General features: G+C 44.2%; 1 protein-coding gene across 2 annotated transcripts; it reads right to left on the bottom strand.

Moving 5' to 3' along the window:
* Positions 1 to 744: 744 nt before the first annotated feature.
* Positions 745 to 14,227, bottom strand: MMAA (metabolism of cobalamin associated A). 2 transcript variants are annotated; one of them, XM_082837989.1, is made up of 6 exons: positions 13,107 to 14,227; positions 10,328 to 10,466; positions 7,360 to 7,530; positions 4,497 to 4,582; positions 2,167 to 2,316; positions 745 to 1,138 (listed from the first exon to the last, which is right to left on the bottom strand). In XM_082837989.1, exons 1-6 carry the CDS (start codon positions 13,470 to 13,472, stop codon positions 851 to 853), a joined length of 1,200 nt encoding a protein of 399 aa, XP_082694115.1. In that variant the 5' UTR covers positions 13,473 to 14,227; the 3' UTR covers positions 745 to 850. The 2 variants fall into 2 exon arrangements, with proteins under 2 accessions (XP_082694115.1, XP_082694114.1); XM_082837988.1 differs by having other exon boundaries at positions 10,328 to 10,450; positions 13,028 to 14,227.
* Positions 14,228 to 14,445: the final 218 nt, after the last annotated feature.

Genomic DNA, 14,445 nt, shown 5'->3' on the forward strand with positions numbered 1-14,445 from the left:
GGTTTAAAGTTTAAACCCACCAGTCCCAACGCCAGAACCCAAGCCCTCAATCACTGTGCCATGCTTCCTCCAGAGGACAAAACTTGTTCCTCACCATCAAGAATAAAGTAGATTTTTAAGATGCTAATATGAAGTCAAATGGCCAAGAAGGAAGAGAAGCAAAAACCTTTGATTACAACCCACCTTATTTGTGGCTGATTTCCCCAGTTCCCTTTGGGCTCTCCTACCTACCGTGGGGAGTCCGCAAGTCTAGACGACAGACTGTAAAACTGTGTTCACATCCCTACACATTCCAACTGTCTTGTTACTCGTGTACATGGCCATTTCAGAAATTCCTAGGTAGTCTGGCATACTAAATGTCGATCACGATTTTCAGCTCTTAGAAACCCACTGTGTATTATTCTAGCCTCAAGTAAGGCTTCAAAAATGTGGTCACTCTTGCTTACATTTTCTCTGGAAACCCAGAGAATAGAGGATCAAAGAAAGCGTTTTAAGGTACATGATCTTTTTCTGTCCTCCTCAGCTTTCTCTGCTCGTGACTGATGAGAAGACACCATCCTACAGGCCACCGTGTATAAGAACAGAAAGTAATGGAGCTGAGTAACGTACAGCAGTTACCTTACAAATGCTGCTGACTGCCTGACCTTTGCCATCCGTATCTAACGCTCTTCCACTTTCCAAGCGCAGTTCACACATAAGGAGGCCGAGGGCACCACAAGAGAATTACTGAAAATATAAGCGTGCAAGTGACTTTTAATATTAAAATACTTTATTAAAATGAAGTGCATCCTATCCAATAACTTTATATGTATGAAAAGATATATAAAGTTATTGGATAGGATGTATTTCATTAGTCTCTGCTTTTAAAAGCTTTCAACAACAGGTCTGCTGCTAGTCCTGGGGACAGGGCCCCACTGAGAACCCTTTTTTCCAGAAGAGGAATCTGTTCCCGGACTGTGGGGTGGGTCCTGAAATGTTCTACCACATTTTCCCGAATGAGGTTCCACATCCAAACTTTCTGCTGCTTCTGTCTCTTGGCAGTCAGCTCCCCACTGGCAAGCATCACATCCTGGAATTCTTTCATTGTATCCCACATTTCAGTGATCCCCTCTCCACTTCTGGCAGAAATACGAATTACCTGTTGAAAAGGGAAGAACCAGAACTATTTTACTTAAAACGATAGAAAACATTGTCATGGGGACTCTGGCATTTGCCAATTAAGTCTTACAGTCTATGGCAATAGGTAGGCGACAAAAATGAGACATTTTATCATCGTGTCAAAGTAGACACGCTGAGAAATACACTAAGGTAACTTACTAAGGTTACTAAGTGCGAAGCAGAAATAAGACACTGATCCAAGGTCATATTTTTTAGCTCAGAGGTTTATTTTGACTGGGGATTGCTCGAATGGTCTTCAGAGACCACAGGGATGAACTGGGAAATGGTCACTAGGATGAGAAGGGCAATGCTACGTAGGTTTCCCTGAGGGCTGAGAGCCAGAAAATGAAACCGAGCTGAGAGAATAGCCCCGTTCCCTCCGTCAAATTGCCTGGTTCAGCAGGTGCTACGAGCATGGGTATCTGCACGGACTAGACAGCTCCAGACGCAGCACAGACAACGTGCCGGGAGCCGACAGCAAGAAGTGTCACCGCTGCTCTCGTTATAGTGATTATAGGTTACTCTTTAATAACACAGGGCCCTGCTACAGATAAAGCGTCCGCATCAGTATTTCTGCATCACTTACTACGGGTTTTTTTTTTACCTTATCGAAAACATCACCCGACAACCATAATGGGAAGGAAAGTTACCACGTCAAAAGCCTGTTCTCTCCTACTCAAACTCTAACCTAGATAGTCAAGTCATTAATTGCGCCATAATCTTCAGGATGGTTCCTTGCAGAATGGATTTGTCATCACATCCAAATGGCTCGAGCCAAGCATTAAGCTATCAAATTTATCGCCTCACATCTAGCTTTTGGCATCTGGTGGTTGAAGGATTATACTTAAAATCGTAACTACACACTCTGTGGCTTTGCCACAATTTTTAAAATTATAATCTCATCTACAAGCAAAGATTGATTATATGTCTAGCTTGGGACTCACATCCTCTCTTCTAACGGGCACAGTCCACTCAGGGTGAAAACCGCAGAACAGAATGCAAGCTGACCTTTGGTCTCCAGACTCCTGAACGCCTGCGGAGTAATTTCAGCGCGCTCACATACTCTGCTTGTATCCTGCGAGCTGGCACGACCAAGTCTCCATCAGATTTGGTTATAGCCACCAGATCTGCCATCTCAATTATACCTCTTTTAATACCCTGGTGAGAAAAAGAAAAGCAAGTGATTCGTCTAAAATATTTCATGCCATCAAAAATGGGACACCAGTTACCGCTAAGGTTTTGACAGTCATACACTCTTTTTCTCTGCACCCTCCCATGCCCTGGGTCCTAGGAATCACAATTATTGACAGAAATTACTCAAAAGCACCGACTCTTGGGATTATGGAAGTCATCTGTAATATCTCTTTCAAATTTGGAGACTAACACACTGAAATACATTCAGAATTAGAGTAAATATATCATCCAGACACAATATGATTGAATGGCAGGAGACAGTTCACACTGCCTCATGACAGATTCCACTTCTCGGGAGCTAACCCTGCAGGATGCAAAACCATCCATCATTCAGGTGCTTAAAAAAGAAAACACCTACGTCACTAACATGTTCATTTCCAGTAAGAGTCTTTGAAGTTTTCCTTAAATGTATGTAGCATTTTTTTTTGATTTGCGTTTGAGGAAAAAATAACCTGATGGCTGAAAACGCCTCAATCTCTTGATTTAAATTATGTTGCGTGAAAACACAGAAAAATCCTAAGGCCAAACCTTATTTGGAAAATGAAGATTTTGCTATCTAAGATTAAAATTTCCTTTCAAATATTTTAAAACGTAACTTTCAGTGGTTAAATTCTAATAGTTAATGTTTCTAAACTGCATCATCCAGAGTCTGATGTCACTAGTTTTTCAGAATCTTTCAACTGAAGGGGAGGTGTTGTGTAATATAGAATTTGGGGACTTCCCTGGTGGGGCGGTGGTTAAGAATCCGCCTGCCAATGCAGGCGACACGGGTTCAAGCCCTGGTCTGGGAAGGCCCCTCATGCCGCGGAGCCACTAAGCCCGTGCACCACAACTACCGAGCCTGCGCTCTAGAGCCTGTGTGCCACAACTACGGAAGCCTAGAGCCTGTGTTCAGCAACAAGAGAAGCCACCGCAACGAGAAGCCCGCGCACCACAATGAAGAGTAGCCCCCGCTCGTCACAACTAGAGAAAGCCCGTGTGCAGCCACGAAGACCCAATGCAGCCAAAAATGAATAAATAAATATAAAAATTAAAAAAAAAAAAAGCATTTATCTGGTCTTTGTCCCAAGGTTCCTGGGAGGAAACTGCTAAATCCTTGGAGTTTCCTGAGTGATAGGAGTGACTCTGTTGTTCGCCATGGGTGCCTGGGACCATGCCTGGGACCATACCTGGGTTTATGCAAGATCACTCAGAATGGGGGCTGAGCACACCAGTAGAACCAACCACGTGGTTAGAAGGCTGGGTCTTTGAGCCATGCACTAGCAGCCTGACCTCCTCTGGGGAGGGCGGGGCTGGAGACTGACGTCAATCATGTGGATAGTGATTTGGTCAATCATGCCTACATAATAAAACCCCAACAAAAACTGCAGACACTGAAGCTCAGGAGCACTCCGTGGCTGGTGATACACATGCATGTGCCAGAAGGGAAATGTGTCCTGAGGACACAGAAGTTTCGAGTTTGGGACCCTTCCAGACCTCTCTCTCTGTGTCTCTTCATTTGGCTGGTCCTGATTTTCATCCTTCATAATAAAACTCTAGCTGGTACCGCAGTGCTTTCCTGAATTCTGTGAGTCATCCTAGTGAACTGTCACACCTGAGGGGTAAGTGGGAACCCGCACATCTGCGGGTTCCCACAGAGGCATGGGTGACTTGGGAACCCCCGGGCCTGCTGCTTGCGTCCGGAGTGAAAGCAGTCTTGGGAGGATGATGCCCTCAGCCTGTGTAGGCTTTGCTGAGTCCAGGGAGTTAATGCCAGACTGCGCTGCAGGAGGAAACGAAGAACCCTTTCTACAGTATATAAACTGGGACAGTGGGATCCCAGTTAAAAGCAAAGGAATATCTCATGAGGACCTTTCAACCAGCTGTAGCACAAACACCCATGTAACAGTGGCTGGAGCTATCCCCCATGTTACAGGTGGAAAGACTAAGTTGTGTCATTAGCTCAAGGTCATAAGTTCTACTACTATAAGTTGGAAAAAAAAAATAGAGAGTTTGCCTTTGACTCGGGTATTTTAGCCAACGTGAATGATGTTTCTTTCCCTACGCTAATATCAACTTAATTTACAAAAAACCCACATGGGGAATTTGTACTTTCAGAGATGTACACTTTGTGTTTCGGGGGGTGAAAAAGTCAAAATGATTACCTGCAATTCATCTCCTCCTGCTGGCGGCAGTAGTAAAACAAACATGTCAACCATGTCGGCAACAGCAAACTCCGACTGCCCCACACCTGGAATTTTAAATCATGCGTGTATACTGAAACATTCACGGGAATTTGACTCCTCGACTCCCCTGACCACCACCTCCGCTCCAGTTCATCTGCTCATACTCGCCATCACGCACTCAACCTGACCCCCGCTCTAACCACCACCTCTGAACAATGTATTAAACGCCGCTGCCTCGCCTGAAGAGCAAAGCTGGGGTCCTCCCCACCTCTGTCCAGCCCCGCTCCCACCAGCGTGGTCTCCGACTGGATGGAGAAGGTGAAGACCTGCGCTCTCCCCTCGCTCCCGCTGCTCTTTCTCGGCTCCCCTTTCGTGGGGGAGCAGCTTGAGTGCCTGATTCTAACCGTAGACCATGTCTGGCAGCTTCCTTGCCTCCTTATCCCTCTATCACCCTGCAAAGCCCACCCGTGGATCAGTCCTACTGCCCGAGTCTCTCCTCCATTAAGTGTCCTGGAGAAATCCCTCAGCTGTGTGGACAGGCACCACCAGAGGGTCATGGGCTCCAACACTGGCTACATCTTCCTCTTGGTACAGGAAAAGCGATGCCCCTGAACGCCCTCGGGCAGCTTCCTTCCTGTTTCCCACAGTGGCTACTACAGATGTTCACTGTCCCATAATCTCCCCACATGACGATGATTGATGACCGCGGCACCTGCTTCACGACCAAACAGAGGCAAGGACGTCCTCAGCCTCCCCCCACAACCCCACAGAGAAGCAGAAACAACACACACTCCGCCCTGCTGCCTCCTCGCCGGGCCCAGTGTCAGAAGCCTCTCCTTCCTTCCCACCTCCCCTGGGCTCCGGCTCTGCTTTATCTCCAACATCCCCTTGTCTACAGGCACCCGTCCCTCAAACATCCCATGAGTTGGGCTCAAGTCTTTCTCATCTGAAAACCAAACACGACCAGAAAATAAGAAGACAAAAACTCCCAACCTCCTGCCCTCATCACCGCGTTTCTCACTTCCTCTTGATAGCTAAATGTCTGGAAAAAGGCAACTTATGCCCACTGTCCTCACGCGACTACTTCACATTAACTGCAATCCACTTAAATCTGACTTCCACGTGCCCCACTCCACTAAACCTCCTCTCCAACTCTCTCCTTCCTCGGTGGGGCAGAGACTTATGGTCGCCCACGCAATGTTCATCCTTCCCTATTTCCTTCCCCCAGGTTCACCAGGGGCATCAGTGTCCCAGGTGAAAGACCACATCACCAGACCCCCCAGAGACCCCCCACATCACCAGTCAGCCAGAGATGTTAATGTGTGAAAGCAAAAGTCACTAGATGGCGTTTCCAGGAGAGTTCTTTCAAGAGGGCAAAGCCAGCCAGGAGGTATACCGCTTCCGACCCCTTCCCCTTCCTTATTCCCCCTTCTTCCTTCCTTCTACCTGGAACAGGGAGGTGAGTTAGAGCTTCATCAGCCATCTTTTATCCATGGGCAACCTTGAGGCTGGAAACTAAGTGCTAAGAATGGAGAGCAGGGAGAGCCCCCACCCCCCACCCCCACCCCCCCCCGGGGCGCTGTAGAACCACCACGACCTCTGGGCCTGCCTGCCTCCAGGCTTCTTGTATTTACAAAAAACACAAATACACAAACAAACAAAACCCACCCTCTTCCTTGTTTGCGTCAGAGATAGTCTGAGTCTCTGAAACATGCAGCCAAACACAACTTTCCATGAATATGTGTGATTTTATGGTCCTCTTCCCCCTTGATTCTCCTACCACTACTCAGGCAACTTTTCCTCCATCTGCCCTTAGACGATGGACTCCTGGACTCTAGCCCACGTCTTCACTCCCTGCCTTCGTGCTCCATGCTCTAAGGATCCTGCGCAAAATGCAGTGCCCTGACTGGGCCACATTCGCTCACTCCTGTGTTTCGGTCAAGGCCCCTTAGCCCATACTTTACTTAACTCCAACCCTCCCTTCAAAACTGAGTTCAGGGGCTTCCCTGGTGGCGCAGTGGTTAAGAATCCGACTGCCAATGCAGGCGACACAGGTTCGAGCCCTGGTCCGGGAACATCCCACATGCCGTGGAGCAACTAAGCCCGTGCGCCACAACTACTGAAGCCTGCGCACCTAGAGCCCGTGCTCCGCAACAAGAGAAGCCACTGAAATGAGAAGCCTGCTCACCGCAACGAAGAGTAGCCCCCGCTCGCCACATACTAGAGGAAGCCCGTGCACAGCAACAAAGACCCAACGCAGCCAAAAAAAAAAAAAACAAAAAAACTGAGTTCAACTGTCACCTCCTCCCTGAAGTCTTCCCTGATCCCCCAAATCTGAATCAGGTCGTGTCACAAACATTGATCACACAGTAATATAACAAATTGTCTCTCGACGGGAATGTGAAGTTCTTGGGGTTTCCTTTTCAGTATTTTCATTGTGTGTAACCACGTGCTAGGGATATAAAGGTGAAATAAAACATGAGGTGCCCAACTACGCTAATCTTCTCAGTGAATACTGCAGACATATGACTCTGCTTAAATAAAATGGGTGTTATGTTAGTGTTTCCATAGGTCATCCTAATGCTGACAGTTTCTCCAGCACTGAAAACATACCACCTTGTATAACAGTTATCCAGACACAGGGCTCACCTTTCTTTTCTTTAAGGGTAAGGATTATAGTCTATATACTCATATCTCCTACAGAGTCTGAGATAGCTTATATTTAATTACCTCTTTAGTAAGTATCTGCTGAATGAACAAAATGAAATTAGCCGTCATTCATCTTTATGCAGCATTCATTTTAATAGTATTTTATTGTTATAGAATAGAAAATCACACTCACCCACGGTTTCAATAAGAATTATGTCATATCCACCTCCTTCACACAACAGAATAGCTTCGTTTGTGGTCCTTGTCACACCTCCTAAAGTACCTCTAGTAGGAGATGGCCTGATGTATGCATTCATATCTCTTGATAACTCAGTCATTCGGGTTTTATCACCTAAGAGTGATCCTAAAACACACAGTTACATTTTATAATCATGGAACACCTATAAGGGCCAATTATCAATCAGCCAGTTCCTAGGGGAAGTGCTTCAGGACATTTCTCCCCAAACCTCAAATTGTATTTCATATTATTAAGCTTTTTTCCAACACCATGTATGTAACGATGCCAAATTAATCTATTTAATGTTTTAAGCCCCTCAACACCTATAATGGCTCCCACTGACTAGAGGTTCAAATCTAGATTCTTCAGTCTTGCATTGGAGGCCCTCAGAATGTAGCCTACCTTACCTGTCCAATTTCAGCTTCACTAATCCCCAAATCAATCTTCCATTCCAGGTGGGGTGGTTCTTTACTGTCCTCTTAACGTTGCTGTGTTTACGGTTCTCAGCTGGGAGTGATTTTTTCCCCCAGAGGACACTTAGCAATGTGTAGAGATATCTGTACTTGTCACAACTGGAGGGAAGGGTGTTCCTGGCATCTGGTAGGTAGAGATCAAGGATACTGCTAAGCATCCTTCCATGTGCAGGACAGCTGCCCACAACAAAGAATGTCATCAGTGCCAAGGCTGAGAAACTCTGCTTTCACTGAGTTGCTTGTCTATAGGACCATGTCTTACATATCTTGTACACTGAATGCTTGTTCACAGTAGGCAATTAATGTAATGCCTGTGGAATAGAACCGTTGCTGTTTCCGTGTGTACTGCAGTATTCTGGCAAACACCCGTACCTGCAAATTCTAGAAGACTGAAAGCCCCGGAATTAGTGAAATTACCTTTACCTTCTCTCCTTTAGCCACGTAGTAACATCTGAAAGTGTAGTGCTGTTCTAACCTGAATTTTAATTTCTGCTCAAGAGCTCACCTTTCCAAAGCTGCTGCTAAACACTGAGGAGTCCCTTAAAGATCTGACCTTTTCCTTGATGATTCCAGTTTTGACTTCTCATAGGTTCTAATGCCCCAGCATACACCTACCAACAGAGCTCGACTACCGTATTTACTGGACATAAAACTTTGTTCTAAAGTAATTTTCTGGGTGAAATCATCTCTGTGTAAGTCAACAGTCTGCCAAAGCTACACTTTAAATTATTATCCTATAGATCCTAACACACCGAACTAAAACATTTATGAAATTACTCTCCCATATAATTGTCTTTGCCAGTGAATCTAAAACTGTTGACTGCAGAGCCTCAGGGAGGTCTCCGAGCTCCCACTGCAGGGGGCCCGTGAGTCCGAAGCACAACAGGGATTGACTACAGGCTTCTCAAACTTCAATGGAATGCTATTTTCAAATGTATCTACTGTTACAATGAAAAGGTAAGAGTGTCCTGTTTATCCTTGCACAGTTTTTTCTTTCAGAGTCTTTGTATTTTTACCTGAGAAAAGGACCTTCATTTTTGGTCTGAGAAAGGTTAGGAACCACATAGCTATGTAACTTCCATCAGGTTATCTCATGTCACCATTTCCGTTACTCTTATCTCAAACTATTGTTTTCTTTTGCTATTGCAAGTATTCTAGAGTATTATGAAGGTGGGAGGAAAGTCTCTGCACCTGTGTGAAAATGAAGGCCACTATAAATAAATCCTTTGTTCAAGTGCTTACCTTTCACAAAGTTCTTAGACTATAAAAAAGGATAATACACTGACATGGATTTAATCTTGAACTTTGCGAGTATAAATTTTACTTTACGGTTAACCCTTTCATTATAGTGAATCAAAAACTGTGAATGTTCTCAGCTAAATTTCTCAATGGATGGTAACAGGAATTGTTGTCCACCTCTCTCTTGACCTAAAGCCCCTGAAATATGATATTGTATTTATTTTTTAGCATTAACCCCACAGGATATAAACCAAACCCTTTCACAAAACACCCTGTATTTCCCCCTTCGCAACACACATTACATTGTAATGGCCTGCATGCACCTGTCTGTTTCCCTCGTGAGATATAGAGCTCCATAAGGCCAAGAGAACTGCATCTTATTCAACATTAAACCACACAGTACCTTTTTTGTACAGGGCCTCACCTACGATAGGTGCTGAAATACTTGTTAAATGAATAACTGTCATGTGAGATGCTTCAATCATCAAGAGGGGTAAGGGAAGAAAAGGCTTTCCTGAGTATTTACATAGTATGATTTATGTTTCCCTTAAATGATCCTTTGGGGAACTTAGTTTATTCATTTTATCTCTGATGAGCTGCGAGTTAAACTTTGAGTGACTGCATGACCTCAAATCAGTAACTGCCGAGCACTGTGTGCAACGTACTAGGCTAAGTGCTGCCAGGAACAGAGTATATCACATGGTCCCTCTAAGAGCTTTCTGTTTAACTGAACATGTAATATAAACAGGTGACAAGTTAAACAGAGCATGAAGTTTTTTTTAAGCTTGAGAAGAGACGTTACAATATGGGGAAATTACTGAGTAAGAAGCCATTTTCTGAACTGCGTAGGGGCTGATGGAGCCAGGAAAAACAATAGAAGGAAAAGGGGCTGAGCCTCAGGCATGATAGACAAAGGGGTGAAACTGACTTTTGATCATCTCCAACTTCTGGCACCTGTTCTTCTAGTTCTCTACGTACCCAGGCTACTCCTAGGTTACCTGTAAGCTAACCTCCCCTGGAGAACCCGATGCCCCAAACACCTCCCTCAGCCTCCACCTCACACCCACCACCTCCCTTCCTTCACTGAGACCAAACTCAGCCAGAGGTTAGAAGACACCCGTCTGTGCAGATTCCCCCTAAGCTGCAACAGAGAGCCGGCTCCACTCCACAAGCCCCTCCTCTGCAAGTTACGAAGCAGCAGCAATACTCACCACCGCTAGTACAAGAAGAAGGGTCCACAGCCAGCACAGATAATTTGTGCCCTCTCTCAGTAAGCATTTTTCCAAAATATTCTATAAAGGTTGACTTCCCAGCACCAGGAGGCCCAGACAATCCTATGGTGGAGACAGACTTTGTAATTTAATGAAATCAGCACCATGATGAGTTCTATTAAAATACCAGACTACCTTCTACTTCTCCTAATTTATTAAAACCGTCATTAATGTAGTTTAACGCTTCCTAAAGCAGTAAACGAAAATCTACCTATTTATCTAGTCCCTGAGTAACAGGGATACAGGAGGGAGAGAAGTCAGAGTTCCATATGTTCACCAGATTCACTTTTAAAAATGACAAAATGTGACTTGCCTTTTTAGTATAACATAGAGCTTTTGGGGCAGACTTCATTGCCTGTGTTGTTAATGTGCTGAATTTCTCCAACATCTGCCCACCTCTCATCATGATCAATGATTATTCCACCCACCCCGATTCTGTCCATGCTATGTTTCCACTGGAAGAACAACTCATTACTCCAGAAATTCCCAGTGATTGAGAAAATAATTTTCTACTTATGAAATACAATTTTTTCATCTCACTCATAACTCAAAGAAAATAATATAAACTGAATCCTGAAAAAAAAACTTTTTTTTTTTTAATCTTAAGAAAGGCAGGAAATTCCCCTACTTGGAGAGTTAGCAGAGCATGGCAGGCAAGAACACAAACTCTGGAGCCAGTCGGCCAGGTCTATTTCTAGCTCTACCTCTTACAAGCTGTGTAATCTTGGGCAAGTCACGTAATCATTCTGTACCTGAGTACATTCTGCCATAAAATGGATATAAGAGCACCTATTTCTTCAGGTTATTGTGAGGATCAGATGAGTTAATTTTGCAATATGTTTAGAATAGCAAATGGCATCAGGAGATATATATGTTCAATAAAATCTATAAAACATAAGCACTTAATTGTAACTACATAAAGTATGTATGGCATATGGTATGCTTGGCGACATACCACAATCTTCAGGGCAGGTCTCTGTCTTAATGGGTGCTGAATAAACATTTGTTGCTTTTATTTACCATGGTGATAAAACAACTGCAACAAAGACTCAGGTTTATCTGGCCTCATAAGGTCCGGATGGAAGAAGCAGAATAGTGCTGCAAATTGATGAGTTGCTAGTTATGTATGAGTTGCTGGTTAACTCTAGGTATTTCTGGACATTTTCTCTTCAAAGATTCTCTACAGCCTAATAAGTAAACACTCTGTCATAACTGGAATTTCTCTTTGGGAATTTGCTATTTTGTCCACAATACATAAAGAGTATTAACACCCAGCGCAGTACTCTCAGAAAGAGAGTCCCCACAGTGAGGGCAGAAGAATAAGGTGAGGGGGAAATGTGGACTAGTACAAACAGCAGTTGGTGAGCTCTTTTGGAAATTATCTTTAAAGCATTAGGCCCCATTACCCTAAAATCTAGGAGGTTTTAGGCCCCATACTGCAAATAAACTGAGACGTAAGTAATGCCAATCCACTTTTAAGTATAGTTACTCATTCCTCACACAATTTATGCACTTTGTCCACCATTTTAAGTTGTTTATAGTGTGAGGGTTGGTTGGAATCACCTAGTTTGCCATCATGAAAGGCGCTCGCTCCACCCAAAACTTGCTTAATTCCTTCTGGCCAAACACGTCTAGATTGTTCTATAATGCACAGCTTCGAAAATATAACAAGCTTATTTGCAATTACAGAAACAGGTCAACTGTTCAAGAAGTGAACACCTAATATTTTTAGACAGCAAATGAACATGGTGTCTCCTTTAAAAGGCATTTTGGTATTGAGCTGGCTGTGCTTAGAGCCAAGCCATTTCCAGAAACTCTAATAAACAAGTATCTGAGGTACCTCCCTAGTGGCACAGTGGTTAAGAATCCACCTGCCAATGCAGGGTACACGGGTTCGTGTCCTGGTCCGGGAAGATCCCACATGCCGCGGAGCAACTAAGCCCGTGCGCCACAACTACTAAGCCTGCGCCCTAGGGCTCGCGAGCCACAACTACTGAGCCCGCATGCCTAGAGCCCGTGCTCCACAACAAGAGAAGCCACCGCAATGAGAAGCCCGTGCACTGCAACGAAGAGGAGCCCCTGCTCGCCGCAACTAGAGAAAGCCCGCGCACAGCAACAAAGACCCAATGCAGCCAAAAATAAATAAATAAATATATTATTTTTTTTTAAAGTATCTGAAAGAAGTGAGACTTGCTTAGAGAAAAGACTAACGAAACACCTAAGAAGTAGAATTCTGAAATGTGAGAAGGATAATTATGGTTGCTATAACCACAACAGCAGGGAAGTCACTTTAGACTATTAAGCAGAAGTTCTACTGAGAGAAAGGAGTAAACTGGTGAACAGTTCTTCCTGCGCACATTTCTGTTCTGGGAGCCACAGCGAGATCCCTGCCAAAAGAGGAATCTCACCTTATTCTCTTAAAATACAGAGCCTTCGTTCAAATGGCCATTGCATTTCCCACCACGTAACAAGACTAATATTTACAAAGAAAAGGCATTCAAAATTCATTCCAAAATTCTGCAAGGACAAAAATATCCCCATTAGATCATAAGCTATTTAGACTTATTTTAAAAGAAGAGAGAATTTAGAAAAATATTTACTGGACAAAAAACAAACAAAAAAAAAAAACCAAAGACTGACCCACTCGAAATGCTAGTGGTTTTCCTTTATTTAATTTCTCTTGTTCTCTGTGGTGGACTAACACTTTCTGAAGAAGCACCTGGGCTAGCTCTTTCTTCCTGTTGTGAGTTGATTCTATAAGAGTTATGGCCTCTGCCAAGCAGGCCCTTTGCCCTTGGATTAAACCAGTATAAAGCTCATCCACAAGCCTTTGTTCTTTATCAGAAAGTCCTTCTGTCTGTTCCTTTAAGGTTGTCTGTAGACATAATTTTCTTGTTAAACCATTTGACGGCAGCATCCACTTTGCATGATGGAGTCCGAGATAACTGAATGGCTGAGCACATGGGAGTCCTGATCTGAGGTGAGTACTTGAGGGTAAGATGAAGTGGTAACGTCGGTAAAGTGTTCTTAAAAGGACTTTAAGGAAGTCCCGATGAGGATGTTGGAGCAGCATGGGAATATTCATTTTGCTTGTAACTGAAGAAATGGCCGGGCGTTTTTTGGTTCAGTGCGATTCGTGACTCCCTAAGAGAAAGAAAAACATATCTTGCCAGTTCAACATGCAACTAAGATACTGAAGTAGTAAAACTGCAAGCTTAGTGTTCTCCCTAGATTCTAAAACACACATAATCAGGGGTTTGGGTTGTACAGAGGCATGAAAGTTTCTTCCCAAACTTAAGAGCAAGGACTCCTTCCTTGTCCACAGTTAATATTCAGAGTAACCCAAATCATGAAACTACTGCTCTGCTGTGAAGTCCAGTACACATTAAAATTTTCTTTTAAACAAAAAACAAACATACCAAAAAAAAAAAACCACCCAATAGAGTAGAAATTCTATGTCATGATTATTTTCTTCCGTCTACAAACCTTACATCCATCATAACGATTTCCTCAGATCGAATATACCCTATTCCGAAGCTCATTCAAACGGTTAAAAAAAAAATCCCTCTGATGCTGGCCTTTTATTCATCTCATAAAAGAAAGGTGATTAGTAAGGCAGGCATTCAGGCAAAAGTTTAGATCCGTGTATGTATTCAGTAGACTCACCTGGCACACAGATAATACACAAAGAATGGCCTAACATAAGCACACAAGCCACCACCACAAGCCTTCGTGTGAAATGAACCGTGAGGACTGTCTGGAACCTGATCCAGGGCATCTCAAAGTACGGTCAGAACCACCTTGGTGCGTATTAAAAATGCTTATCCCGGGGCTTCCCTGGTGGCGCAGTGGTTGGGAGTCCGCCTGCTGATGCGGGGGACACGGGTTCGTGCCCCGGTCCGGGAAGATCCCACATGCCGCGGAGCGGCTGGGCCCGTGAGCCGTGGCCGCTGAGCCTGTGCGTCCGGAGCCTGTGCTCCGCAACTGGAGAGGCCACAACAGTGAGAGGCCCGCGTACCGCAAAAAAACAAAAAAAATGCTTATCCCCTTCCCCAGGA

This window comes from Leucopleurus acutus (assembly GCF_964270905.1).
Source record: "Leucopleurus acutus genome assembly, chromosome: 4".
NCBI classification, from domain to species: Eukaryota; Metazoa; Chordata; class Mammalia; order Artiodactyla; family Delphinidae; genus Leucopleurus; species Leucopleurus acutus.

Bases quoted from the DNA above. Each gene is read 5' to 3' on its own strand.
- MMAA (XM_082837988.1), bottom strand. From the start codon at position 13,472: ATGAATATTCCCATGCTGCTCCAACATCCTCATCGGGACTTCCTTAAA. The intron at 4,583-7,359 runs GTGAGTGTGATT...TTAAAATTCCAG, and splicing joins AATTCTTATTGAAACCGTGG to GTGTGGGGCAGTCGGAGTTT. The intron at 1,139-2,166 runs GTCAGCTTGCAT...CCTTTTCAACAG, and splicing joins CAGGAGTCTGGAGACCAAAG to GTAATTCGTATTTCTGCCAG.